Below are 26,623 nucleotides of genomic sequence, written 5' to 3'. Positions count from 1 at the left end.
TAAGTGCATGTGAATAAAGATTTCTATATCAATTCTTTTTGCACGGCAGCAATTTGGAATATCTCTGAGGTTTTTGACCTTTGCCAAGTTTATTCGATATGTAACCATTTCTTGGCAATAAGTTAATCAGTTGGATTTATTATCCGAAGGTTAAAGAACCAGCAATAAAAAGAATAATAAAACCAGCTGGAAAAAAAGTGCCACCCGGAAGACGACAATTACGTTTCAGATTGTGTCTTCATTCATGGGATTTGGTTGGTTAAAAGAGCTTATCGCTTCAATTCATTAGAATCAAGCTAGTTAATTTTAAAAAGCCCTCAACGCCTTGTTGGATACAAGCTGACCGAACGCAATAACGGAAAGCATGTTGGTTCTCGTTCTTGATCATGAAGCTTCAGTTCTTGGAAATCAATGATTGAGCTTTGTTCAAAGAAATGACAGTAATCTTTCAAAAAAGGTGAGAGTTATCAGTAATATTTGTGTATTTTTTTGTTTGTTTTGCCGGTTCATTAGTAAAAATAAAATATTAGACCCCCACTTTCAATGGCTTCAAAAGAATAAGAGATGGACGACAAACTGTTTTAACGAGTGGGTAATATTCCTATAAGTTGAAAGCAAATTACAAATCAGAATCAGAAACGACCGCGCGTTACACCTTTGGTCAGTGATTTAATGAAGCAGATTTCTGCCAAGTGAATTTCTTTATCACAAAGCCCTTGACGAGCAGCTTTCAAGCAAATGTGGCAAAAAAAAAAACGGTAAGGTCAAACCTTAACAAAGCAATTACATGTTTATCGATTTTATGGTTTGTTATTCTATGGTTTATTAACCTTGTGACCAAATAGTTAGTCAGTATGTTCACGATGGGCGTTATGGACGCATGGTATGGGGTTGATTTAGTTTTTCCACGCTAAAGTACCAGTGAAAATGAGAAGTGGCATGATTGATCATAGACATTTTCGTTAACCTAGTCGAGCGACCGTCATTGACTGCCATACCGGCATTGCTCAGTAAGACCGGCCAAGGAATTTTATCATTAAAAAAAAAACTTTTATTGCAAATTATACCGTTTGCAAATCTTCTGTTAGAATTAATTGTCACATGTATATGTGTAACGCGCAGATTGTGAACGATTGGTTACTGGTTTTAATTGAAACAAGACGCCTGGAGGCGTTTACGCAGGATGGGTCGATGTAAGGATGAAAACCTTCTTGTAGCAATAATCACAGTCCGTTTACACAAGCAAACAATCTTTCGTCAGGAAGGCTCCTGCTTGCATTAAAGTGACAACGACGGATACCTAGAATTTGAACAGTGGAGTGGCAACTACGCACAGAAGGAATTTCTCACATGAAGTAAATTAAGAAATTGATGTGTCCCTGTGAGAATATGTAACTTCACTGCAGGAAAGGGCCATTTTTAGTCTTTGGTTTTGTAAATTTTAGTTTAGCCAATGCAATGAATAATGCATATGTCAACGAACCCGAGGGATTAGCAGGGAATAGTTTGGGTATTTTACAAAATCAGGCCCGAGAAGGTAGGGCATTGTACAGAGTTTGGCAAATTTAGCTGTTCTATAGTGTGGGGTTTAGGTGAGGATTTTTCCAGAATCTGTTGATTGCACAGGCACAAGGTAACAACTTCCACCCAACTATAAAGTTTAAAGCTGAATTTTCAGAGAAGGAAATCACTTTCCTAGACAAAACAGTACTACAGGGAGAATTATTCGAAAACGAATCTCTTTTCGATGTCATAACATATCACAAGCCGATCGCCACTAAAACCTTCCAATGCAGGCATTTTACCTCGTCACCCGCCCAGTGCCAAGAAGGGTTTTGTTAAAGAAGAGGCTATGAAGCTCCTCCGAACAAACTCTTCGAAAACAACATTTGAGGAGGGCACTCTCTCGATTCAAAGCCGACCTTAAAGAGCGCAGCTATCCTACGCATCCTATCGAGAGAACGCCATGCTACACACGGTCATTTTTTTCTGGAAAACAGTTGACAATTAACAAAAACCTAACACCAGCGATAACGTTCTACCACTTTTCACACAATACAAACCCGCGGTGTCAAATCTTCAAGCAATACTGACGTGCAACTGATGTTTTTCGTTGACTCATGCATAACATTCAAGTCTCACGAGAGCAACAGAAACCTCCTATTAAGAACATTTTAGAAATCTCGCAAAATTCATTGCCAGTCACTGAAAATGAAAATGTTCTATTTCACAGGCACAGTTTTGAAGAATAATATATATTTCGTAACACTTACTGTAATTGCTTATGTGGAGGTCACAAAAATTGAACCATGGGAACCCAAGGGAAACTCCCGTTGGACCACCGAAGTTAAGCCCTGTTGGACGGGGTTAGTATTTGGATGGGAGAATCGTGCAGCTCGGCGTCCACTGATATCCCGTACTGCTGATGTTGCATAAATAAATATAGTACAATACTTTTAATACTGAACACTTTACTAGAAAGCGGTACAAAAGGATTCTCCCCAAGACGTACAACTCCTTTCAAATGCTTCGCAGATGACAAAACGGGATTCGAACGCATGCGCACCTCACTAATCCTATATTATTGCAAGTTTATATCCTGATTATGTAGTGTCAGTATGGATATAATTACAAGCAATAAACATAACACTAACATAAGCAATGATCGATAAAAAAGTATTGATCCTAGGTAATGAACGGTAATATCTTCGATAGAGTGCCACGCTTAATTTTTTTAATTATCTGAGTGACTTATCGTGCAGTGTGAAAGTTGCTTAAAATTTCTTGTTAAGACAAACTGTTTGCTAACCAGTTGAACTCTTCATTTGATAACTTACAACTGTATTAAGCAAGCTCCTGAACTCGTTGGTACCATTGATGAACTCGATCGATGGCAGGAAAGGTTCCCAGTTGAAAGCACATACCTCTGCAAGTAGTCACGGTTCAATAAAACCAAAAAACAGGGCTAATAAGTCCAAGAATTTAATCTCCGTTCACCATTTGATAAGTGAACAAACTGGTTCGACTGGAGAACTTCATGAACATTGCGAGATGCATATGCATATGATTCCAAGTTGGACTGGAGCCAATGAAATCGCATAAAAGAAAAACACGGCGATTGTGCACGTACACGTACACGTACAGTACATCAGTGTCTACTCATGATCTCACACGTGATTCCAAGTTGGACTGGTTTGTAAAATCACACGTAGTGTTTATCCACCTTGATCGACCCCTAATCTTGCATATGATTCCAAGTTGGACCGGAGCCAATGAAATCGCACGATAGAAAACCACGGCGATTTGTGACTACGATAAAAAAAACGGAATTTCCCAAATTTTAACACGCGCTGTCTTTAGCATCCCTCGTTATAAAACGCCTAAGGTCAAGTTACACAGAAACCTTGAATCTGATAGGCTAATCGCACGCGCTCCAGCGATCCGGACTATATTCACTTGTAGGAGGGCACACGAATATAAAACAATCTTCGATGTTTCTGAGTACAATTGTGAACTTCCTGATTCGCTGACTTCTCTGAATATTTGCAATAAAGTTCGCAAGAATGCTCTGCAGAACCGCTCCGGCGCTAAGCACATTTTCGTATCGAAACTCCCACCGTATGGCTCTACAACTGAGCATCAAACAAGAGAAAAAATCTGCCCAAAGTACTACTAGAAGAACTTGCCGCGGAATAGAACACACTTTCGGGAGACGTTAAAAATGGCTACGCCTGCAAATGTAGCCACGCGTTTCGCCCGTAACGCCATCTATAAAATGTATTTTCATTGGCTCTTTTTTTGTATCAAAAAAAAAAAAAAAAACTGATTTTGGCCTTCCTATAGGTTCAAATAAAATCTACATTACAAACTAAAGATCGGTCGTGAAATTCTCTGCAACAACCTTGCACGCAATTAGGTTCTGCCGCCGCGCCAGCCTCGCGACTATGTTTGGTTGGCTCGTTGCTAATTACAAACTTAGTTGGCATAAGAAACTTTCGACTAAGAAACACAAAGAGAGGCGAGTAGCTAGACAAGACAAACTAGATGAAAAAGCCACTTTTATGACGCTATCTCTTCAAATTCCAGTAATCTATTCCTTCAACTATGAATTCAATAGACGTAACATCAAGATAGCTCCCCTTGCAATCGAAAAATAGACCATATTTGTATTCTCAGTAAATTGTATTGGACTAGAACTACAGCTTGCAGTGGACGCTAATGCAGAAAAATATATCAAAAAGTATTTGCATTTGAAAATATTTTATCCGCATTAGCCTTCATCTCAAGCTAGTTCCAGTCCAATACTGAGAATACGAATATATATGGTCTATTTGTGAAGTGCGTTATCATCCTGTCCTCGAGAAAAGCCAGATTATTCTAAATAGAGTGCTTTCTCCATTAGAAAAAAAGTGCGTGCAAGTACAGCTTACGTATAAACGGCCCTTGGGTTCTGTAGCCCTCTCGCGAGCTTCCAGATGACCATTTTGCCCTACAAAACTTGAATGAAATTCGTATATAACCTCTTCATATGAAAAACAATGATATGCTTTATACCTCATACCCAATTTTAAAACGCGAATTTCTGGCGCTTCGATCTGTTGTATGCACTTTGTCGGCACATTTTCACGAGGATGAAATTACCCATGGCCACACTGCTGATTTCGATAAAACTGTAGGTCTTCAGTCTGAAAGATATCATTAAGGAAAGTGGAAAACAGCGATAAGCTACATGTTGTAAAATCCATTCGCGAATTCAGGCGACGTTGGTTCACGGATACAACCATGCCTACTCGGCTACAAACTGGATTTGCCATCACTGATCGCAAATTCAACTCCATCACGCTCTCTTAATGCTATGTGCAATTGTTTTTAAATTCTCTATGCATACAGGGCCAACTGGATATAGTACGCGCGCTATGACTGGCTAATTTAGCGGGCCGTATTCTATAGTATCAAGAGAAAATGAGGGGAAAGAGAGGGAGGCTCCCGGTCCAGCCCTTGGGATATGTCATGTCCACAAAAGTTATTTTTAGACGAGCGGTCTGTCTTCCGAGACGTCCTCATGCAGGCCAACCTCGGTCTGATGTTTGAATGAATATAAATATTCATCATCCTTCCACGTGTGCCTCCATTTTTTCTTTTCACTAAGAACCTGAGAGCGAGGCAAGACTTCAGACCCCTAGAACAAAGACTTCCGCTCGTCTAAAAATAACTTTCATGGACAAGACATATCCCGGCCAACGCCCTGAGCCTCCCTCTCTGTCCTCTCATTTTCTCTTGACAGTATGTATGGCCTGCAAAAATTCCAAAATTTGATGCAAGGTTTTTCCCTAAGTTTTTCCATGTTTTTTTATTTGAAAAAAGAAAAAAACCTGCGAATCTTGCAAGCCACTATTTCAAAAAGCCAACTGTAAGATTTATGCTCGGAAATTTCGAAATTTCAGAGAAGATTTATTCGTTTTCGTACTTTGACGCATGCCAATCATTCGTGGCAGTAGAACATTCCGCTGACTTACCCTAGTGCCTCTTTCCGAGCCCCTCGTTTCTTTACTTTGATTTCGCACTTTGGCCAAAATCAACGGGAAAAAAAGCAGCAACAAAAAACAAGGTCCATAACCGTCCAATACGGACAGAGAAAGCGAGGTTATACTAAGAAGTATATAGTTAATGTTATTTACTTTTTGAGAACGGACGAGAAAACTCAAACTAAGAGTACACACACGTATACTAAGAGAAAAATTTATTAAATATTTCAAGCAATTCATTCATTCAATACGCCTACGAGGTCACATCTAGCACAGAGACTCTCCTTTTAAAAGACAACTGCGATGCGATGATGTACAATCTGAGGCAACACTCCACTGAAAGCTGTCAACTTTGTTCGATTTTATTTCAAAAGAGAACAACAAAAACTAAGCGAGATGAGAATTCTGACTAGTGAATATACAGTAAAATAATCTTTGAAAGCAAAAGTGATTTGCGCAAGTATGCTACTCTAACGGAGAATATAAGAGAGGTAGGACTAACTCCATCGCTCAGCGGTGTGACGTAAATTTATCTGACTCATCGGATAAGAAGTATAAAAAAAGCTGTTGTTGTAGTTGTTGTTGTTTTCGTTTTTACTGCGAGAGGTGGGATCTCTTCTTTCTTCCGTGACAACATGTCGGTGCGCAGGCCTTGATGCAAGTGTGGACACAGACTGGTGGGCATGGTGGCAATCCACCGGGTGGTGCTGGGGGACCGGGCAGTCCAGGCGGTCCTGGGGGTCCCATGGGTCCGAGATCACCAGGAGGTCCCTGGAAAATAAGTAAGAAATGTCGTCAGGAAATGAAAGGAAATCTTAAATCACGGTAGCGCACGGAAGGAAAATGGCGAACTCCGAAACGCAAATAAAAGCAGCAAAAACAGAGAAAAAGAAAGGATACAAAAGAGAACAAAAGTGCATGTTGCTGGATAACTATGATATGTTTTGTGCAAAGACGAGCAGTAACCCAAATATCAGGAAATTTAGGAGATCATTCTGGTCAAGGCTTAATCCGTGCCAAAACAGCTACAAGACCACTAATGAAATAACTGAAAGACTTACTTGGTGTCCAGAGGGGCCTGGTGGTCCCATTGGGCCGTCACGTCCTGAGGGTCCAGCAGGAGCCCCAGGAAGTCCAGGAAGACCGGGTGGGCCAGGAAGTCCGGGAGGTCCTGGGGGCCCTTTAGGACCGTCGGGACCAGATGGGCCTGCCATACCCATTGGACCATCGGGGCCAGGGGGACCGGGTGGGGGAGGTGGTGGTGGGGGTGGTGGTGGTGGGAGTGGTGGAAGTGGAGGTGGAGGAGGAGGTGCACAACAAACCGCTGTACATGCCGGGGCACAAGATCCAGGACATCCAGGCGGACATGGGTTCGGGCTTCTTTTGAATATACCTATGAACGAAAAAAAGGGAAAAAAAAAAGCATAACTCCTCAAATGACATGATAAACAAGAATCACAGGGAAAACCCCAGTAAGCGATTCAAGCGAGTTCAAGAAAGTAATCCATTTTACGAAAATCCAAATACAGGAGATAACATAACAGTAACTCCTCAAAAAGATCTTTAACCATCAAAGATGTTTGCCATGGACACTGAAGTTCTGCCTTCGATTTTTACCAAGGAAAAAAAGCGCAGAGAGCAGGACGCGAAAACGTCCTTATTATGCGTGAAGCACCTTGACAAAATATCGAGCTTTTGATTTATGTTGCTGACGTTATAACAGGGATACGATACAGTCTTTCCTTTCTTGGGACAACCGCAAATACCTTCTGCGAAATTGACAAATTCCGATTCCCTATCAACTCTTCTTCTGCACCTCTGTTGTCTTGGTCAGCGTTTATAAGCTCTTAAATCTCCCGAGCCGGTCTTAAACAGTGATCAACGTATGATGACTGCCGACAGAGACATCATTTCCCTTCTTTAAATTAATGTCAAAACTGTCAAAAAAAAAAAACAAAAGACTTTTTTTTTTTCAAACTGACTTTTACAGCTTCCTTCAGGATTCCTGTGAACGGATTGAGTGAATATTACACTACAACATTTTCATTCGAGCTTAAAAAGTCAGCCAGATTTGTTAATGCAGATCACAGGATGAAAATGCTAAGAAAAAGGTTCCTCCGTAGGGAACTGATCTCAGCCAGAAAGAAAATATCCAAAGTCACCAGCGAGGAAGTATTCGATCTTAAGATATACCGTCGAATCTCGCTGTTACCTTTCAGGTTTCAGTCTTTTGGGTTTTTAACCAACGATCTTGCTTACAAACATAAAAGGGAACAACACGCTTATTAAAATGGAAACCGTTAAGTCTTGTTTGACTAGACAAACGGCAGAATGTTGCAGCAAACATCCCAAATGTGCGACTACTTTTCGTTAATTCAGTCACTCGCTCTTAAATGAACCGTGCTGATTTTCTTATTGAATAAAGTACAGGTATGAAAAAATGTGAATTAGTTAAGAAGTGTTCAAAATTTTCGAATCCTTGTTAGACATTTGGGTGTTGATTATTCGAAGCAAAGTTTAGCCTCCAGAAAAAGAGGAAATGAAACGCCACCAGTATAAATGATAGGAAACGGTTTCTTACGATGGTATGAATAGTTAATAACATGAAACAGGTCTGTTTCAAAACAGCCAGGAAACTTGATCTTAAATAAACTTGTCAATTCGGTAACAAAGATCAGTCTCGAGAGAGAAAAACTCTCAAGTCGTAAAATCGCGTTTCCTAGGCTGAACTCTAAAGCTAAAGCTCTTGTGTAATGCGTGTAGTTCTTGAAAAAGCAGAGGAAAATGATCGGATTTCCTTGCCAACAAAACATATCTAGAAGACCGTTAGAAATAAAATTTTCCTTAACACTTCTAACGCAATATTAATGTGACTTGAGATTTTTATCCCGGTAAAAAATTGTCCCCGACATAAGTTCTTCCTAACTTGAATGTCGAGCGGAATTTCTTTTTTCCCTTGGCCGGAATTTCTTGATTTGAATTTCACAACAGCTTTGGAGTGCAGGGTGATATTAAAATGCTAGTAAAAGTTTTACTTTAAATACTATCTCAATTTAAATAGGATAATAGTATCTCAAGAAATTTGGCCAATACTGTATATGCTTCTTTTCACAGGATAAAAACTGCGAAACGACCACTTCATTTTTTCTCTCGTGATTTATGATAAAAACCTTAAATGTCCTCACCCACCCTAGAGCTTTTTCCCATAGCTCTGTTACAGTAGTTTCAGGGTATTAAAATTATTTGTGGCTAACAAACTGGCCACTCGACAGCCCACATTTTTTACTTTCCATGAAGGTAATAAAACCCACATTAGGAAACTGAGGCGTAGTCTGATATCGCATTTATTTACCCTAAGCTATAGGAAAATTATCAACTTACTTCCTCGTTGTGTCGATTTGGCAGTCACTGAGACGACCACGAATAACAGGGAACAGAAGACCAGCCTATAATCCATGGCTAAGCCTGAAAGAAATTACGAAGTAAATGAGTTTCGAGGTTTGACCCGACGTTCGAGTCAGAAAGCCAAGAAGGTTGTAGACGCGTCAATAAAATTGAAGTTCTCTCTCACCTTACTAGTACCGAGATGTTCCACTATATGCGGCCTCTATTGTCCACCCAGAAGTTTTATGAGAGCTTGCAGGTAAATAATTCACGATATCTCCTTTGTTCACTTGCGGGGATCGTGGCACTCATTGTGTTCACGCTTGGGTTCATAGGAATTGTTGACTACGAAGATCCCACCGGTGAATAACAGCGTTATTAACCAATGTCAAAATCAATGTTATGTAAACTTTCAAACAAATATATGGCTGGTGACAAATTGTTAGAAGAAAGGACACTTATCTCAACTTACTTGTGTGAGCTTTGAATGCTGCTGTTAAGATTCAAGTACACTCCTCCTTCATGGGTTTTAAAATAACCACTGAACACAACAGTGTGACAAGTGAATTATTGACCTTTTTACGGGGCCGTAGGTCGGTACATTTCGATTATATCTTGCACGAATTTTATTTTGTTTCAAACTTGCTGGTGCTGTTGGGAGGTACGCGGGAACTTGTTTTAAAATGACGAAATCCACGAAAGATGATAAACACCGCGGGTATTTCAGTGTTAAGTGGACCGTGGTGCTGGATTCAATTGGTTCTCGGTTTATTGCTTTGAAATCAGTTTGACCAACGAAATAAACGTAAATAATCCGAAAAAAAACTATACAAATCATCTACGGCGATCATATTTACTCATAGTTTAATAAGTAATTCTCTTCTTACAAGATCTTATTATCCGACTCGAAGGTAGTATTGTGTAACCGCAAATCCAATTTTCTTGCGGGAGTACACAACACGCCTCAAATTGCTGCAATTTTGGAGAAAAGTAAAACTAAACGATGGATTTAAAGCAGCAAACAAAATTCGAATTAAGTGTGGAGAAAATGAAAACAAGTAAAATTTACGAGTGACTGGACTGACTCTTTCCGGTTTGGTTCTCGGGAATTAAGGTCTCTAGAAAATCTCACTTAACGGCTAGCCCACTCCCAAGAAATAAAACCAGGTGGCCACAGCAAACCACTCATATGCGACTTGAGGCTTTGTTTATCTTTGACTTTTAAAACGGAAGTACAGTCTGAGATAGTCACGCACATTATGTGAAGATGAATCGTGCATCGACGATTATCAGTCAAAATTGCATTAAGCGTTGGAATGTGGGAGAAAGTTGGTCTGTGAAAAAAACAAAAAAACAAACAAACTGCAAGTCATATTTAGTGACCGGAAGGAATTACAAAACAATCCCGGTTGCACCGCACCGTGTTTCAGTTCAACTGTTCCTAGTGAAGCGTTGGAAATCCAAAGCAATGAAGTAGTCACGGTGGCCGAACCAACAAGGTATTTTGAATGATTAAGTTTCTAGGAGACATATAGAGAATGTTAGCATCGACAACGAATGCGACTTCCAGTACGAGTTCTGGAATTTTGATTACTGCGCATCCGTACTGCGCAGCCCGGCGTGCTCAACTCGTCCCGGCCAGGTGGTCTGCGACGACTTTGAATCGAAAAGTCGTGGCGGTAAGTACGAGTTTGTCAAAAGGAAATTTCATTTGATTTAGAACTTCTTCTTTTAGTTTAAAGCTGTAATAATCTTATACTAACAATCCTCAAGTGTTGTTGTTGAGTTTTGGAACGCATACTGCCCTTTCCTTCACGGCAAAACGAAGCATAATTCTTGTGGAAAAGACATTGTCAGAACTGAAAAGAAAGAAATCGCAGAGCTTTTCAATAACTACTTTATTCAAATTGCTGATAGTGCTGTGCTGATACATGAAAACGATTTTGGCGCAGACTTTGAGAACTACCCAAGCATCACCGCCATTTGTGAACACGGCAGGGACACAAACACGCCAGTTTGTTTTGATTTTCAGAATACATATGAAGCGCAGATTAAAAGACTGTTGTTGGAGATTAACACTCGCAAATCGTGAGGTCAGGATATGATGCCGCCAAGGCTTGTCAAGGAATCGGCAACTGTGATATCTAAACTTATTACTAAACATTTTTAACGCCTCTATCGAACAAGGCTGCTACCCTAAGACTTGGAAAATGGGTCAGGTAACGCCTTTGTTTAAAAAAGGCGATGAATTTCATAAATTAAACTATAGGCCTGTCACAGTCTCTGTACTTAACAATATATATGAGAGGCTGTTAGCTACGCAGATTGGTGATTTTTACCGTGCGATTCTGTCGAATTTCGTCAGCTTTTATAGAAAGTTCTATAGTTGTGAGACGGCACTGTTGAGGTTGACTGAGGATTGGAGGAGCATGCGCAATAGAGGGGAACTGGTTGCCGTAGTGTCCAGTGTCCATGAATCCATCTAAAGCAATCGATGTTGTTCAAACATGATTTACTGCTAGCAAAACTCAAAGCGTATGGTGTTGGAGAGGGAAGTTGTACGCTACTTAAGGATTACTTGTCAGGGAAAACAACAACGAGTTAAGATTGGAGATACTTTTTTTCCGCCTGAAAGTGCGTTAAACGAGGAGTTCCTCAGGGGAGAGTGATGGGACCTATGATTTTCATTTTATTCATTTATGACTTGTTCTATCATGTGAAACTGAATGTGCACGCGGATGATCATCAGATATACGTTTCTAACGTTGACCCGATGGCATTAGAGGACTTTATTATATGGCTTATGTTTGTAGCCGATATAACGCTTGCTCTGATTGGCTAATTGTGACTGAATTTTAGGGCATTATTCTCCCGTAATGCCCGCGGGCCGATTACGGGCTTGCAAAAACAAAGCAAAAGGAAATTAAAAAGCCATATAATAAACTACTTACTAACCGAGCTAGCTCGAGCCGTACTGGGGAATATTGGCCCTTGGTTCGTACTGCCACGACCTCTGGCCAATATTCCCCAGTACGGCCCTCGCGCTCGGTTAGTAAGAAGTATTTTGCAAATCAGTGGTATGGCAAAAATGGTATGACCGTAAGTGAGACTAAATATCAAGCTATGATGTTGGGAAAAACTGAACACAAGTTTCGTTTCAATTAAAAAAATTCGATAGATATTTTCGGAATAAATATGGATGATAAGCTTTCTTTTGATAATTATATATCCACATTCATATCATATCATGCATATTCATATTTATTTATACATTGCAAGAAGATAAACGACCAAATAAATGTATCCTAACATTTCGTAAGCTAATTTCGAGGTACACCCTCCTTAGATATAAGGCTTTTATCTTGCGACACTTCAAATCTTGCTTGTCTGTTTGGCATTTTTGTGGTGCGCGTCAAACTGAAAAAAAGGACTGTCTTAACAAGCGTATTCTTAGATTCATACTAAAGGACTATAACTCACCTTACGGCACTTTATTGGATAAAATCAAATCTAAGCCTCTATATATATATATTAGACGCCTGCAGAATTTCTTACTTATACTATATATGAGTCTGTTATTTAGTAACTATCCTGGATATTTAAGTACTCTGCGCTCTAAAAGCTATAATTTACGTGGCAATTATATTGTCTCTTCCTAATCCAAAAACAAGCATTTCATTTTAAGCGTTGAATACTAAACCATGACTCATCTAAGTAGCATTGCATTTAGGTAAAGTCTGCTTACGAGCCAAGTGGCCCATTAGGCCGAAGCTTATCCCGGTTTCTGTAGCATACCCATTTATTCACCTTGGTGGAGAGAGGTACCGTGAGAGTAAAGTGTCATAATAATAATAATAATAATAATAATAATAATAATAATAATAATAATAATAATAATAATAACAATAACAATAACAATAACAATAACAATAACAATAACAATAACAATAACAATAACAATAACAATGACAATGACAATGACAATGACAATATTTATTTCTAGTGCGCATCTTTAACATGACTATGATCAGATGTGCATTCTTAAGAAACACAACACAACTGTGTCCCCGGCCAGGGCCCGAACCCGGACTATTCGATCCGGAGTCGAGCGTGTCTCCCCATAACGTATATAGTTAAGCATATCTTTATTTTAAGCATTTTATTGTACGAGTATTGTATTTTGTTGCATTGTGGTCTCATTAGCTTATATTAGCTACTCTGAATTTTCGAGGTGAAATAGAATTAGTATATGTATTTATTATATGGCTCCGTCTCACGAGGACTGGGAACTACAAAATTCACGAATTTGATTGGATAAAATCGATATTGACCGTGGTCTAGATTTTCCCATCTAGACCGGCATCTACACTGGTAATGTTTTGCGGTGAAAAGATGCAAACTGAAATGCAAAAATATTGAGTATTTTCTTCTACCAATATTTATTTATGGCAGTGCCAAACAGCATGATGACAAAAGAGAGGATGACGATCAAACTTTGACAGAATTAAGTTCAGCTCATCGCCACTCATCGCCGTTCGCAGGCAGAATGTCAGTTAGTACAAACCAGTTACATTAAACGAATTAAATTGTTCTTGTTTGGCCATATAATAAACATCTTATTAACCGAGCTAGGTCGGTCTGTATGGGAGAATCTTGACCTAGGTCGCTGGTACAGACCTCACTGCGTTCGGTCTGTACTGGCGACCTCGGTCAAGATTCTCCCATAGAGACCTCCCGCTCGGTTAATAAGAACTAAGTATAAATGTATATGTATGCCGGTAACTAACTTGGGGGTTTTCAAATTGAAAAAAAAAAAACCAGCTGAAAATGCCGATATTGTGCCTGAGAAATTAATAGTGTCCATAGGATAGACTGGAACTCGTACAATACGAGTACAAGGTATACTTGTTCTCGTATTCACACTCGTTGGCGATGCTAACATTCTCTAATAAGTCTAGCATAGTGAGAGGGAGTTGCGTCATGGTTAGTGACCTTTTTACGGCCTCTTTTGAACTTGACGGAAGTATAGAATACGGATGGGTCTTTTTCAAAAACACGGAGGTTGCCCTCGAAGAAGACTAGGTTCTCATTTCCTTCCAGCGACTTCATCTAATTACAAGAAATTCTCCACTGAAGTGATAGAGCCCCCATATTGATTCTTTAAGAATGTTTTGGCAAAATATATCGTCGATTTTAAATCATGACGAAACCAAATCATCCTTACAAATCATTAGCCGAAGAGGAAGTCAGTGTCGTAGGCTGATGTCCACGAGACGAAGTGGGGAAGCTTTTTCGACAACATTTACTTCGGCAAAGGATAACAGTGAATCGCTTCGGTAAAATTGATCAGGTGTTGATTAGAGTCACGGAGGTCTCAGAGATACTCGGAAATTAATACACCAGTGCTCCTAGCAGGAATCGAACCCATGATTTCCCGATTACTAGTTCAGATGTCGCGGATGTCGACATTTAGGAGACTCGTGGTAGTTATACCATTTAACTAAGAATCGCTAACTAAGGAATATTAATATTCGTACTTAAGAATTGTATTAGTCACCTCGCGTAATGTGAGTATAGAAAAACATTAGGCCATCCTAAACAAATCAGAGGGCAAAGTCTGAGCAATAATACCGAAACCCCGTTCACATGGGTCTGGAACACGGAGCCGGTGCAAATTCTCTTCCAGTTGTATGTACATAAGTCCGTACACATTTCTGCGCATTTGCTTTGCCAATAGCAACGGTTCCCGGATTTTTTTCAAAAGATTCGGGAGATAAACAAACAAACAAAAAAAGGACCTAATTACTGTTAAATTAGAGCATCAAAGAAGGTTATGGTCAAAGCGTGGTATCAAAAAAGACGGTAACTAAACTGTTCCAAAAACAATATTTTGAAGTGAAATTACAAATACTTTTATTAAACTCGAATAATAAACCACCACTAACAATGTTATAAATTACTATTAATTTTGTATCGCACTAAACTTTCTAAAAATAATTTCAAATTCTTCCAAAGCCGTTCTCAAATTGACTCCGCCCTTCGGTCACCCTGGAAACCAGTTCCTACAATCTTTGATTTCCTCACTCCGGAAGGGGTGGACAGATAACTATATGTACATTGAGAGGGATTGGGTATCGAGAGATTGAGTGATCTGCGCGTTCGGCTAAGACGCGGATAAACCCTCGTCGGCTTGTGTAGAACCAAGATTTGGATTATTGGGCAAACCACGGTGATCGTTTTGACGAGTCTCTCTTTTGTCTTTTGTCTTTTCCCGTACTATGGTCCTGTTTGGATTGGTACTTGGATACATTCGAAGGGTCTTTGTTGAAGACACTCTTCGGATCACACAAGCTTAAGAGCTTACCGATAATTGTATGGCAACAAACGACTGAAGGGTCCCTTTTCGATGACTTGTGTATGCAGACTGACGGCTTAGACGATAATTCCGACAGCGTTCCCTGTCCCATACAAATGAGGCGTCATTTCATAATAAGAAATGATAAAGGTATAATAATCAGCCGTCAATCGAATGATTCTCCTCATCTTCATCCGACGTGAGTAAAGGGGAGGGGTCATCTTCGTATGACTCCACTTCTTCTTCTAAAAGGTCCTGACCAGTGGATACAAACTCTGCAAATCTAAAAAAATCAGGAATGGTGTCATGTCAACAGGTTACTTATTCGGTCAGAAACAGCCTTTTCGATAACCTCACTCACACATACAAACACACAAAATAAATAGTTAAATAAATAAATAAATAAATAAATAACGCTTTTTTAAAAATTAATAGTGTTAAAATTCTTCACACCGTAGACAAGAAAGCCAAATTGCAGCTCGTAACGCCGGATTATGTTAAGACTGCCCAGTACGCTTCTCTGTCAGTCTACGTTGAAGCTTGTTTTGTCACGCAAGCGAGAGAAACGATTCCCCAAGCCTCCCTCGGCCGTTTCTCCCGATTACATGACCCAAGAAGCGCACGGGTCTAATGACAGAGAAGGGACCTCTAGCAATCTGCCACAAAGTTTCATTGGATTATAAAATACTATGGCGACGATTTCTGCGATGACCAAGTGCATTTGACTCGTGGCAAAACGGCGTCGTGAAATACCACTATATGTAGTTTTCAAACTTGCAGTAATTGCGAGTCCGTGTGGCCAGGGCTAAGGATTCCAATGAACCTATTTACTTCGGAAAAAAAAAAGTAACAGTGTTGCAGTATCTTGCCTGGTAGGATTTTTTAGTCGCCCAATGGTGCGCCAAGCATTACATTCAGGACTGAGACAATATTCTCTAAGACGCTGCAAAGCCAATTTTGTTTCTTCGGATCCCTGCACCACATATTCCTCTTCAGATAGCATCATGTGTTTTGGAGGAAAGAGAAAGTAATACACTCGATAGCGAAACCTGTGGTATGGAATAAATGACATCAATGTGAGTTTGAAATTGTCATTCATCTGCATCTACATCTACATACTCCAGCACCCTGCAAATTACCCTTTGACTTCTGGCTGTTTTTTCTTACGTGGCCGCATGCACCATAGGCCTTTTTGAAACATCACTGCCATGCCTACCTCATTTTGCTGGACAAAATTCAGGCCTGACTACAACACCCGGAACTCCGTGATCTACTCTTTTCGAATAGTGTGTGGATCTTTATGGTGCCATAGCCTGAGTTAACGTGCAAGAGTTGTGAGACGCCGGGGCCTACGGTTTATAATCCTTATTATAGGAGACTTGAAAGTATAACCATTTGCATATGTCTTTACGAAGGCAGTACTTTTTCCTCAGTTATTTTAAGACCCTATAAAGTGTTGGTCCGAAGTCCGATGCTCAATAAACTGACCTAACCGGTGGTTTGGGTTTAAGAAAAAAAATCCCTTCGTTCACAGTAGATGGGAGAGTTAGTCTCAGTTATCACTCAAGTGAGTGGAAAAAATACCCGGTTCACATTTCAGAGTGGTTCAATTAAACAGAATATAGAGCTGTTGCACTTACACCGCGCTCTCAACCCTCTAAACAGGCCAGCAAACATGTTAAAACGTATCTAACTGCATGCACCTTACGAGCTCTTTTAGCACTTGTTTAGCTAAGATGGCAAAAACTCTCGCTATGGTAGAAACGTTGACGGAAGATAATATCAGTGGAAAGATACAATTCCGGCAGACAGAACCCCTAAAATTGAGGTAGGGGCAAGAATCAAAAATTTCTTTTAATTGCGAACAAGAAGTTTCAATTAAAAACCTCTTAAGAAAATTGTCATTATGAAATATTTAAGAGCAATATAGTCTCTCACTTCTACCGGTTGGCTTGATAACTACGCTGGTACAGTACTGCGCCGATATTTCACAGGTCATAGTTTCAAATCCCGTACAAGCCCGCCGAATTTCCCAGACCAATATTAACATTTATATTCAGTGCTATGGAAACTGGGTCGAGTGTGGGCAGTGTGGTCTCTATCAGCGAAAGGCCCTAATACGAAAGCTGTCTGTTCACAGACATCATTTTTTGTTAAATAAATGGGTCAAAAGAAGAAAACAAAAGAGCAGAGCCCTTTTTTTTCCGCACTCAATCATAGAGTGATGAGGTTCTGCAGTATCAAATTTATAGAGAGCTTTAGCAAGGACATTACGACGACGGCTGGGGGGACACCCACTAATCACGCGTTTTTCATTTTGACACAATTCTTTGCCATTTTCGTCTTGACAACGATCCAAAGTGACCAAATTTAAGGTTACATGGAGGAAGAGAACACTACGAAAAAAGAATCAATTTTCTTTACAAAGAACCACGCCCTTTATATCAACTTTGTTCCCAAAAAGCTACAACACCCTTTCCACGCCGAACGACGCAGAACAACCGCGAAATGATTAAAAACTAGGCTTGTACTATCAGGAGTCAGGGTGGCTTAACGGTTATCAACCGTCCCTCTCACATCTGTGACAAGGGTTCAACCCTGGCCTCGAGGTCGAATGTGGGTTGAGTTTCAGTCGATCTCAATCTGACTCCGAGGGTTTTTCTCCGGGTACTCCGGTTTCCTCCCTCTCCCTCATCCGGGAGAGATAACCTCTGATATTTCTCCCTTTCATTTCCTTAGAGAGAATAAGTTTCGCTTCATTTCTTTCTTTCAGGTGAGACACACTGTAGCTTTCCAGAGGCGGTCACGTAGTGATACTGTACAACAGAAACAATGCACCAAGCCTTAACAACAAAAGAAGCCACTGGCCATAGGGACCAATGAAACTGTAGCAGTCTGGAATAGGTACAGCATTCCTCTTTCAAAAACGAACACAAGCTGTACAATTTAAGCAAATTCCTCCAGTTATATTTGTTGTATCCACTTTCCTTTGTCTTTGTCCTCTAAACCTCTCTTTCAAGCTGAATTTTAATATATTGAAAAAGCCTATAGCTGTTACTCGATACCCAGGGGGCAAACACAAATTAATTTTGCCCCCTGAGCATCCCATGATATCCTTTTAAACAATAGAAATCAAGATGGCCGTCGTATCGCCGAAGTAGTCTATTGCTTAAATTTCCCAGTCAAATGCGAAGGTCACTTAATCCATCTTTCGTAAACAAACAGCGCTTTAAATATACATTTTCTTTCATTACTCTTTCAGGTGGCTATTCTATAGCCGTCGTCGTTGTCCTTCTTGCTGAGCGAAGCTTTAAATTACGATAGGAGAAGACTTCAATGTGAAAGATATCCGCGTTGTTTTGCGATTTTAATTTATGACTTACCACCCACGAAGAATCAGTCTCACAAAGTACAGTACAATCCTGCTGCTGCAAATTGTATACAAGAGAAAAGCGGGGGAACGAGATATTTTGTAGAGCAGAAACAGTCCAATAGACTGTAATATGCATCTCATGAGGTCCAGACCACGATCACTTGTGACTGGGCCATAGCAATAACAGACGCAGAAGCTAATGACACCTGAAAATACAAGACAGAAATTTTGCACTCGAGGAAGGTTTTCGTTTTGAAGATCGGGAGGGATCAGGGATAGCAAGGTGTCCTTCGTGTCGCTCGCGCGTGACTTCTCGCGATTCTTGGGTATCACGAGAAATCCTGCGTGTCGTTCGTGCTTCCTTCCTCGTGATTCTCGAAAGTGGAGAACTTAATAACCAGATGACCTCAACTCCTTTTTCCAAGCAGAGGAGGTACAGTGTACAGGCACATGACGAAAACCAACCGTAATGCTGCCCATTTAATACCGACAATACCCAATTCTTTGTTAGGGACTTGTCAAACTGATTTAAGGCGCACTCACGGAAAAGGAGAGCCGTGTTGAAAATTTGAATACATTCGATGGCCATAAAGCCTCTAACTAACCGTGTTCGATAGCCGGGTTACTGCCCACGCTTTTCCCGCTCCAGTTTATGGCCCGAGAACGAAGCGCAAGTGCCATACATAGGAAACTGGAAAAATAAAGGAGGGCTCCATAAAATTTGAATCTTTTGGTGACTAATTCGAGTGGAAAAGCACGCCTTTTAAGTCGAGCATGCCGATGACTACAGCTCATCAGTTAATTTGACCAATCACAGGGCGCGCATTCTACATCATTTTAGTTACATTATATAGACTATTTTTAGATCCACTGGTTTTACTAAAATAGATTGCTTGATAGCTCTAAACCTCCACCTCCGTTTACCGCTCTTTCTGAAAAGAGAATGGCTTCTTTAACGCCACAAAGAAGTGTGGTCAGATGGGCCTTCCACTCGGAGCTTATCTTCGTCTCGCTCTCTTAAGAAGAAAAGAATTTCACTGCGTAGTACGATTTATCTTCCTTTTCTGAGAACTAGTAACCATCTTTAGTACGTGTTACGAAAAGGTAGCTTTTTTTTTCGCGGCTTTTTAAAGACCCTGATAGATGAGATAGATAGTTTATTAAAAACTGCATCACAGCCAAAGGCTGAATTACGCTATAATTTACAAATAGTCAAAAATATAATTACTAATAAATCCTAAATAATAAGTAAAAACTAATTATTAGAACGATATTAATAATTCTATATTTCGTATTTGCGTAAAATACGAAATATGGATAAAACTACAGCCCGGACTATTTCGACATCGCATATACAAAAGTATTCCTCTTTCTCTTCGTGCAAAGCTTTGGCATATTAAAATGGCGCTGTCGTCTTAGATTATAGCGCGAGTTGTCATAGACTGGTGAAAGAAGGGCTTTCAGGTTATGATTTGGATCACGGACAATGTTATCAAAAAGCTTGCTACATAGTACATAATAATGCTCTAAAATGGGTGTTATCCCCATCTCCATGGTAAAGTTGCACTTTCCTGAGGTTATTTTTGACATTGCTCTTCTCTCGAGCTGTGCCAGCTCGTTTTTTAAGTACTGGGGGAGACCGTTGAAAGAGACAGGTGCTGCGTAGTATATAACAGACCTCAAGCACGATGCATTAAACAGTGCGAGGTCTTGTTTTGGAACTCCCGCTCTTTTTAACTGAGTTAAGAAATAGAGTCTCTTACGGGCCTTTTTGGTTATTTCAGTTTCATGGTCATTCCATGTTAGATCGTTCGCTATTGTAAGGCCTAGGAGCTTTGTACTAGTAAGCTCTATCTCCTTCCCTTCAATGATGACAGGATAAAGGACTCTTTGCTCTTTGGCAAAGGAGATCCTGAGTTCTTTGCACTTAACAGCGTTTAGTAGAGCCCCGTTATTATAATAATAATAATAATAATAATAATAATAATAATAATAATAATAATAATAATAATAATAATAATAATAATAATAATAATAAGAAGAAGCTTTATTTACAGTGAGGACACTCGAACCATGAACACTTGATATTTGTTTGTACATTTTTTTAGTGACTATAGAATGTGGGCTCGTCCTTTTGACAAGAGTATTTAATGCTTTTACACTTACAAAATACTAAACATGTAACACTATACATCATAAGAAGAGGCTTTATTTCTTAGTCGTCGAAAAAAAATGTATACAAAAATGTCAAGTGTTCATGGTTCAAGTGTCCTCACTGTAACCAGGGAGCACCTACAGCAATCTGTTCTCCCAGGTGTCTCGCGAGACCGCTCTATTACTCTGTCAGCTATTGCATGCGCGTGACTTACCCCGCCCTTTGCTACTACCTCTGACACCGTGGTGTCGTCCACATATTTCCATAGCTGTGCGTTCGTATTGAGGTCGTTAATCATTAGGACAAACAACCATGGGCCTAGTTTGGTACCCTGTGGTACACCAGCGGGGACTGGGCAAATTTAATCCGCTGGGATTTGCCCGATAAAAAATGTACAATCCAGTTGATGGTGCTAGCTGGTAATTTACACTGGTTACGCAACTTTCTAACGAGTATACTATGGTCTGATATATAGATTTATCCAAGCCTGAAAGCGAAGCTCCAGGGTTATTTATTTCATTTGCGTCCAGTTGAAAACATGGGTCCCCAAAGACCTATGAAACTAATTAACTTTTCTGGATTTAAGTATTTATAGCAATGTGGCTTAGAATATCTCATTTTATTAACGCGAAAAAGACGATCACGAGGTAGTTCGTGGCATTTAAAAACCATGGCTCCAACGCAAATGTTTATATTCATCACTAACCTCAATTCCTCAATATCATTTTCCAGCTGTCGTTCTAAAATTGCTTGAAATTGTTTCCCCGATATTTTTCCCATCCTTTAGCAGAGGTTATTCAGTGAAAAGTCATTTCGAATAGTCCATAAAAAAGCAATTATGTTTGCACATACGAACCACATAAAGCCCTTTACTGAGGCGGCCATTTTTACGTGATACTGGTAACATTGCCATACATTGCCATACAGGAGTGGACGTACGTACGGGCGGTCGCTAATGAAGTCATAGCTAAAAACCAAACTGATTTCTCGCATCGATGGGTCACCACATTTTCTTAATCATGGCCCAAGGCGGCGCGCGCGGAGCTCCGCTATTAAGTCAAACGCTTTACAGTCGTCCAACAATAATGTTCTTACGGTGGCTCCGTTTCCGTCCGTAACTGGGGACCAGCTGTGCAGCATGCTGATTCACGCGCCATTGTAGTTGACGAATATGGAATGGCTCCGTACTGGTTGTAATCAATAGGGACCTTTAGATTCTAGGACGAGGACGAGAACGAGTACGAGATTTGACTGCCCGGTTTTAGCGAAAATTCTGAGAACATTCATAACCCGGACGATTAATCTTACTCTTTGTTAGCAGTGTAGGTTCCTCAGTTATTTTTATTGCTGGTAACTTAACCTTTTTTGTTGATCGAAAAATGCCAAAACTTCTACCGTGTTGTTGACTTGTTTTGATACGACGACATTCTTGCAAAACCTCGCACTAAAATGACGACGGTATCACGTTTTTCCCGCCAAAATTACGCTGGTTAGCGCGCGCTCACTGTTGTTCATTGAGAAAATCTCGTACTCGTAGTCTTTCTCGTCCTAGAATCTAAAGCTCTCTAATGACGTTAATGACGGCGGGTTTCACGAAACAATCCACGACGAACTCCTCCGCCACTTAAAAAACACAGGCCGTCAGGGATATCGGTCTCAATTCCATTTTGAGGTCGACCACTGGTTTCTTTTTGGGAAGGGGGGTCACGTAATCCATTTTCCAGATGGTAGGAAGACGCTGTTTGGCGTAGGAGGCGTTCAGGATTTCCATGATGGGATTGACCACCAAATCACAGTATTCTTTCAGCAGCCAGTTGGGTTTTCCGTCCGATCCGCAGGCCTCCCATGGATTGAGGACTTCCAGTGCTCTCTGCACGCGCTGCTCGATTACCCGATCTCGGGCGAGTCAGACTCGAGAGAAACCCACTCAAGAGGAGCAGGTAGTTTATACTCCCCGAGCGGTCCGAGAAGAGCGGAATTGATGGCATTGGTTTGCTCAATTTGAAAGGCAATTCTGATAGTCCTTCAATGTTGATCTGGCTAGCCAAATCACTGTGGGAAGTCTTTCGGCCGCTCATGCGTTTTATTTCATCCCACTACCTTTTCGGGTTTTCTCCTTTTACGTGCTGGATCTTTGGCTGGTTGTATTCCCTCTCCACCTTTTCCTCTCTCGGTTGACAATGTTACGAAGTAATCTAAACTGAGCTGAGTCAGGGCCATATGCGCTGAACGCCTTTTGCCTCTTCATAATAAGAGTTCTCAAACTTTTGTTCATACAAGTGACGTCGGCCGTGCAGATCTTGACTGGCTTGGCAGGCGCGATGGTATCGAGGCCTAAATGTATGACGTCCTAGAAGATTTGCCACTTCTCACAGCTCACTAGAGAAGTGAACAACAGCGGCCAGTTTATCTGCGTTAGACTTCTACCCAACGCCGCCTTGTTGCTTGTTCGCAAGTCACGCCTCCTGGTAACCTTTTTGCTGTTAATGTTGCATTTTACTCCTTAGGAGTTGCCACAACAGCGTTGTGATCGGACAGCAAGAACGGCTGGTATTCTTTTGGGGTGCTATAGTACTCGTGCATGTTAGTGAGTATTAGATCCAGCGTAGCTTTCTTTCTCGTCGGCACTTTGACTATTTGCTTCAGTCGGAAGTGGTTTAGCAAACCATCGATGTTTAGACGGTTGAAATCCCCGGTGACCAATAGGCCACCGTTAGGATAACGTGCTTCTGTTAAGGCGAGAGACTGGAATAAATGATCCCGAATTAACCACCCGTCAACCTTTGGAGCATGATATATTACACCCGCGATAATACAGGAAAACCCGCGCGGAAGACGATTCGGACGGGGTTTCGAAATCAAGTCCATTGCTTGAAGTTGATCCCGTGCGAGGTGAGCGAATAGATCTCTTTAGCTTGTACATTTTGTTTTCCCATTTAGACCACGAGATATTCTCAAGGGAAATTTCCTTTTGTTTTTTGGAAGTTATGCGTACATATGCACGTGCATAAGACGACATTTGAAAGAAACTGTTCTCTAGAGTAGCATCACGTGGTCTGAGATGGGAAAACAAAACGTACAAGCTACAGAGGTCAATTGCCTTTTCTTTAGATTGGCCAGCTCCCAACAGGCTTCATAGCTCGGAGCAACTGCAGACGGGGTGCGAATCCCCCTTCAATCTTCTAGGGAGTCAGCAAGGTTTTGTGCTAATCGACTGCGCCCCCCACCTCTGACCCAGGTTCAGCCCTGGCTTCGGGTCGTATGTAGATTGAATTTCAGTCGATCTCGAATCTGGTCGGTTTTTCTCCGGGTACTCCCAGACCGGTTTTCCTCCCTCAACAAACCCGGCTCTCAGTCAATTATATTCGGCTGCGGGCGGATACCCTCGATATGGATAACCTCTGGTATCCTTTCATTAAATTAAGTGAATAAAGTTGCTATAAAAAAGGTTGGTTTTTTTTAGGCTTCCTTTGCAACTACCTAAGTTTCTCAACTAAATGAAAGGTGTATTTGGTTCCAATTGAACTCACCTACGATAACAAAATATCCAATAATCCACCCATAATGTTTTAAAGAGAGGTGATTTAAATTTGGCAGACTCCGGTACATCAAGTAAGCTCCAGCAATCCAGCCTCCGGTCAAAACTGCATAGGCATCTACTCTCTGTGAAAACAAAAGTCGAGAGGTCAAAGTTTGCCGATATAATCTTAATAATAAAGAGATTTTGCATCGTGTCAACCAGGGTTTTTAAAATTAGCCGGCGCCCGACGAAAGTCACCAAGTGTTTGCGCCACGTGCTTTTTCTGTAGTAAGCGTGTTAAAACTAAATCATGACGACACAGGTAAAACTAAATAGGCAGTGTTATGACTATCTCACTACCTTCAAAGTAAGAGCAATTTTTGGCGCGAATATTTCACGCCCATTTCAACAAATCAATACAGAAATTTCTTCCTGAAGAAGTCAGGCCGTGCCTGACGAAACATTGGTTAAACAAAGAAATATATGCCGTCTCAGCCGTACGACCAGCCTTGCATTATTATTTTGTTTTTAGTCTACAAATTACTTCCTGGAAAGATCTTCCAGGATACGGCACTTGTACTTTGTTCAGCTGGCCCTTGCATAAAAAAAAAGGTCTACAAGTACGATACTACTAACCTCTTACTAACTGAGCGCGAGGGCCGTACTAGGGAATATTGGCCCGAGGTTAGGCTTTTGGTTTTTTTTAGCATTTTTAAAATTATTTTTTCCTTTTTTCACGATATTTACCAGCTTTCAAAGGAAACGTCCGTTTAATTCAACCGAGTGTGTGGACCCCAGGACTGACCAATAGTGGCCAACTTGGTGTTGCATGCCTGTCCATGAGATTAACGGTATTACATGGCACGTTTTTTCAAGATGGCGGACAACACTTTCAGTGATTCAGATTCCAGTTGGGATGAATATGCAGATGAAGGCCCGATTAATCCTATTGCGGAAGCTAAAAGGCTAGAATCAAATCTCGCTACCCCCGCAAAAGCTAATATAGCAAGAGAAAGAAAAATTCAGACGAATCCGGCCGGTAAAACGCGTTCTACGCCAGCTTAAAGTGCAAACAAGTAAAAAGAAAGCAACTTTTCGGCAACTTTTACGAAATTCAGCAACATTTGGAAATAAAATAGAAACTTTTTAGCAACTTTTAGACACTTTTATCGGAAACTTGTGGCTAGGCCTACCGGAGGTCGCGGCGGTACGAACCGGCGCAGCGAGTTCGGATTCCCCTTTTGAAAAACTTTTGGTGATTCGCTCAACTTGAATTTCCCGGGAGAGGGAAAAAATACGGAATCGGACCGTGTCCATGCCAATGGTCTGTACTGTAAATTCCCGCCCAAGCGTGAAAATTCTCTTCTTCTAACTTGGCTTCCTCCTATCAGAACGTTGCTCGATCTCTGGAGCCTACATACAAGAAACATTATGGGGAGCCTAAACACGCGGCGTTTTTGAGCCACCGTCGGATACCGGAAGTGAACATTTCGCACGCCTGGACAGTTGCCTCTCCCAAAATTTTGAGCTAAAGCTAATAGTGAAAAGATTCTTAGAAGTATAAATGTGATAGTAACAACACTAGTTAAAAAGGAAAACAGCTCACTTTCGGTTGCCGCCCATCACTCTAAAATGTCATGTGCTTCAGCTGCCTAATTTCAAAGGAGTTTCTTTCAGTTCTAAACGTAAATTTCAGACCGACTTATGCCGTTTGCCGTGAACACAGACCTCGGTTTTGATAATTCATGATATCATGCTCAACCTCATCCAATAATTGTTTATTGACGTCACTGCTTGCGTATCTGTTAAACGTCACGATCATGGTGAGGCTTGGCGTTATCAAATAAACGCTATGTCTTGAGTAAACAAAACACTATCTTACCCAAGGATCTAGCCTATGAAGAATGTAGACCACAACCAGAGGTGACATAATGAGACCGAGTAACACACCAGACGAATAAAAGAATAACCTATTCCTACAAAGAGAACAAGCACGAGACAATAATTATCCTCGACCTTTATTGCCTGATACAAGGTGTTATGTACAAAAGACAAGTTACAATATACTGAATATTGTGGGTATTATTTATGATAAATTTGAGGAATTAACAAACTTTGGCTTAAAGTGTGACGCACGTTAACATGGCAGCACAACAGAGCTTTTTATTTCCCTTCAAATTTTAAAGTTAGCTAATCACCGTGTGCAAATTCGATTAACGAGTAAGCATAATTGCAACGGCTGTACCTCTGGGAAAATGTCAGACAAGTGTGTAGACCTGAAACACCTATTGCAGCTGTAAATCTGAATAAA

At 40.6% G+C, this 26,623-nt stretch overlaps 3 protein-coding genes and 1 long non-coding RNA gene across 8 annotated transcripts in view; 1 reads left to right on the top strand and 3 right to left on the bottom strand.

Moving 5' to 3' along the window:
* The first annotated feature begins 322 nt into the window (after positions 1 to 322).
* Positions 323 to 18,664, top strand: LOC137968987 (uncharacterized). Its single transcript, XR_011116643.1, has 3 exons — positions 323 to 457; positions 18,038 to 18,168; positions 18,527 to 18,664. It is a non-coding gene; the product is annotated as an uncharacterized lncRNA (long non-coding RNA).
* On the bottom strand, positions 5,732 to 9,132 carry LOC137968982 (cuticle collagen 2C-like). Its single transcript, XM_068815494.1, has 4 exons — positions 9,097 to 9,132; positions 8,907 to 8,990; positions 6,587 to 6,918; positions 5,732 to 6,296 (listed from the first exon to the last, which is right to left on the bottom strand). The coding sequence occupies exons 2-4, from the start codon at positions 8,980 to 8,982 to the stop codon at positions 6,120 to 6,122; spliced, it is 585 nt and encodes a 194-aa protein (XP_068671595.1). The 5' UTR covers positions 8,983 to 8,990; positions 9,097 to 9,132; the 3' UTR covers positions 5,732 to 6,119.
* The window catches only part of LOC137968980 (nuclear envelope integral membrane protein 1-like), a 24,674-nt gene continuing 12,864 nt past the window's right edge, over positions 14,814 to 26,623 (bottom strand). For 4 of the 5 annotated variants that reach the window (XM_068815489.1, XM_068815490.1, XM_068815491.1 and 1 more), the window contains exons 4-8: positions 26,195 to 26,288; positions 24,323 to 24,455; positions 18,648 to 18,843; positions 16,134 to 16,313; positions 14,814 to 15,547 (exon numbers count right to left, since the gene is read on the bottom strand). In XM_068815489.1, coding sequence (XP_068671590.1) covers positions 15,424 to 15,547; positions 16,134 to 16,313; positions 18,648 to 18,843; positions 24,323 to 24,455; positions 26,195 to 26,242 — 681 coding nt within the window. In that variant the 5' untranslated portion in view covers positions 26,243 to 26,288 and the 3' untranslated portion in view covers positions 14,814 to 15,423. Of the gene's footprint in view, positions 15,548 to 16,133; positions 16,314 to 18,647; positions 18,844 to 24,322; positions 24,456 to 26,194; positions 26,289 to 26,623 lie in introns of those variants that run through there. The other variant, XR_011116641.1, reaches the window with a different exon arrangement.
* LOC137968978 (uncharacterized) lies at positions 18,892 to 23,189 on the bottom strand. Its single transcript, XM_068815488.1, has 2 exons — positions 20,952 to 23,189; positions 18,892 to 20,586 (listed from the first exon to the last, which is right to left on the bottom strand). The coding sequence occupies exons 1-2, from the start codon at positions 21,088 to 21,090 to the stop codon at positions 19,973 to 19,975; spliced, it is 753 nt and encodes a 250-aa protein (XP_068671589.1). The 5' UTR covers positions 21,091 to 23,189; the 3' UTR covers positions 18,892 to 19,972.

This window comes from Montipora foliosa, chromosome 8, assembly GCF_036669935.1.
Source record: "Montipora foliosa isolate CH-2021 chromosome 8, ASM3666993v2, whole genome shotgun sequence".
NCBI lineage: Eukaryota > Metazoa > Cnidaria > Anthozoa > Scleractinia > Acroporidae > Montipora > Montipora foliosa.
This window is presented reverse-complemented; position numbering and strand designations above follow the sequence as displayed.

Excerpts from the sequence above, each read along its gene's own strand:
- LOC137968982 (XM_068815494.1), bottom strand. The coding sequence starts at position 8,982 with ATGGATTATAGGCTGGTCTTCTGTTCCCTGTTATTCGTGGTCGTCTCA. Across the intron at positions 6,919-8,906 it reads CAAATCGACACAACGAGGAA|GTATATTCAAAAGAAGCCCG; the intron begins GTAAGTTGATAA and ends TTTCGTTCATAG. Across the intron at positions 6,297-6,586 it reads CAGGCCCCTCTGGACACCAA|GGACCTCCTGGTGATCTCGG; the intron begins GTAAGTCTTTCA and ends CTTATTTTCCAG.
- LOC137968978 (XM_068815488.1), bottom strand. The coding sequence starts at position 21,090 with ATGATTAACGACCTCAATACGAACGCACAGCTATGGAAATATGTGGAC. Across the intron at positions 20,587-20,951 it reads AGAGCGGTCTCGCGAGACAC|GGGCTCTACTAAACGCTGTT; the intron begins CTGGGAGAACAG and ends ATTATAATAACG.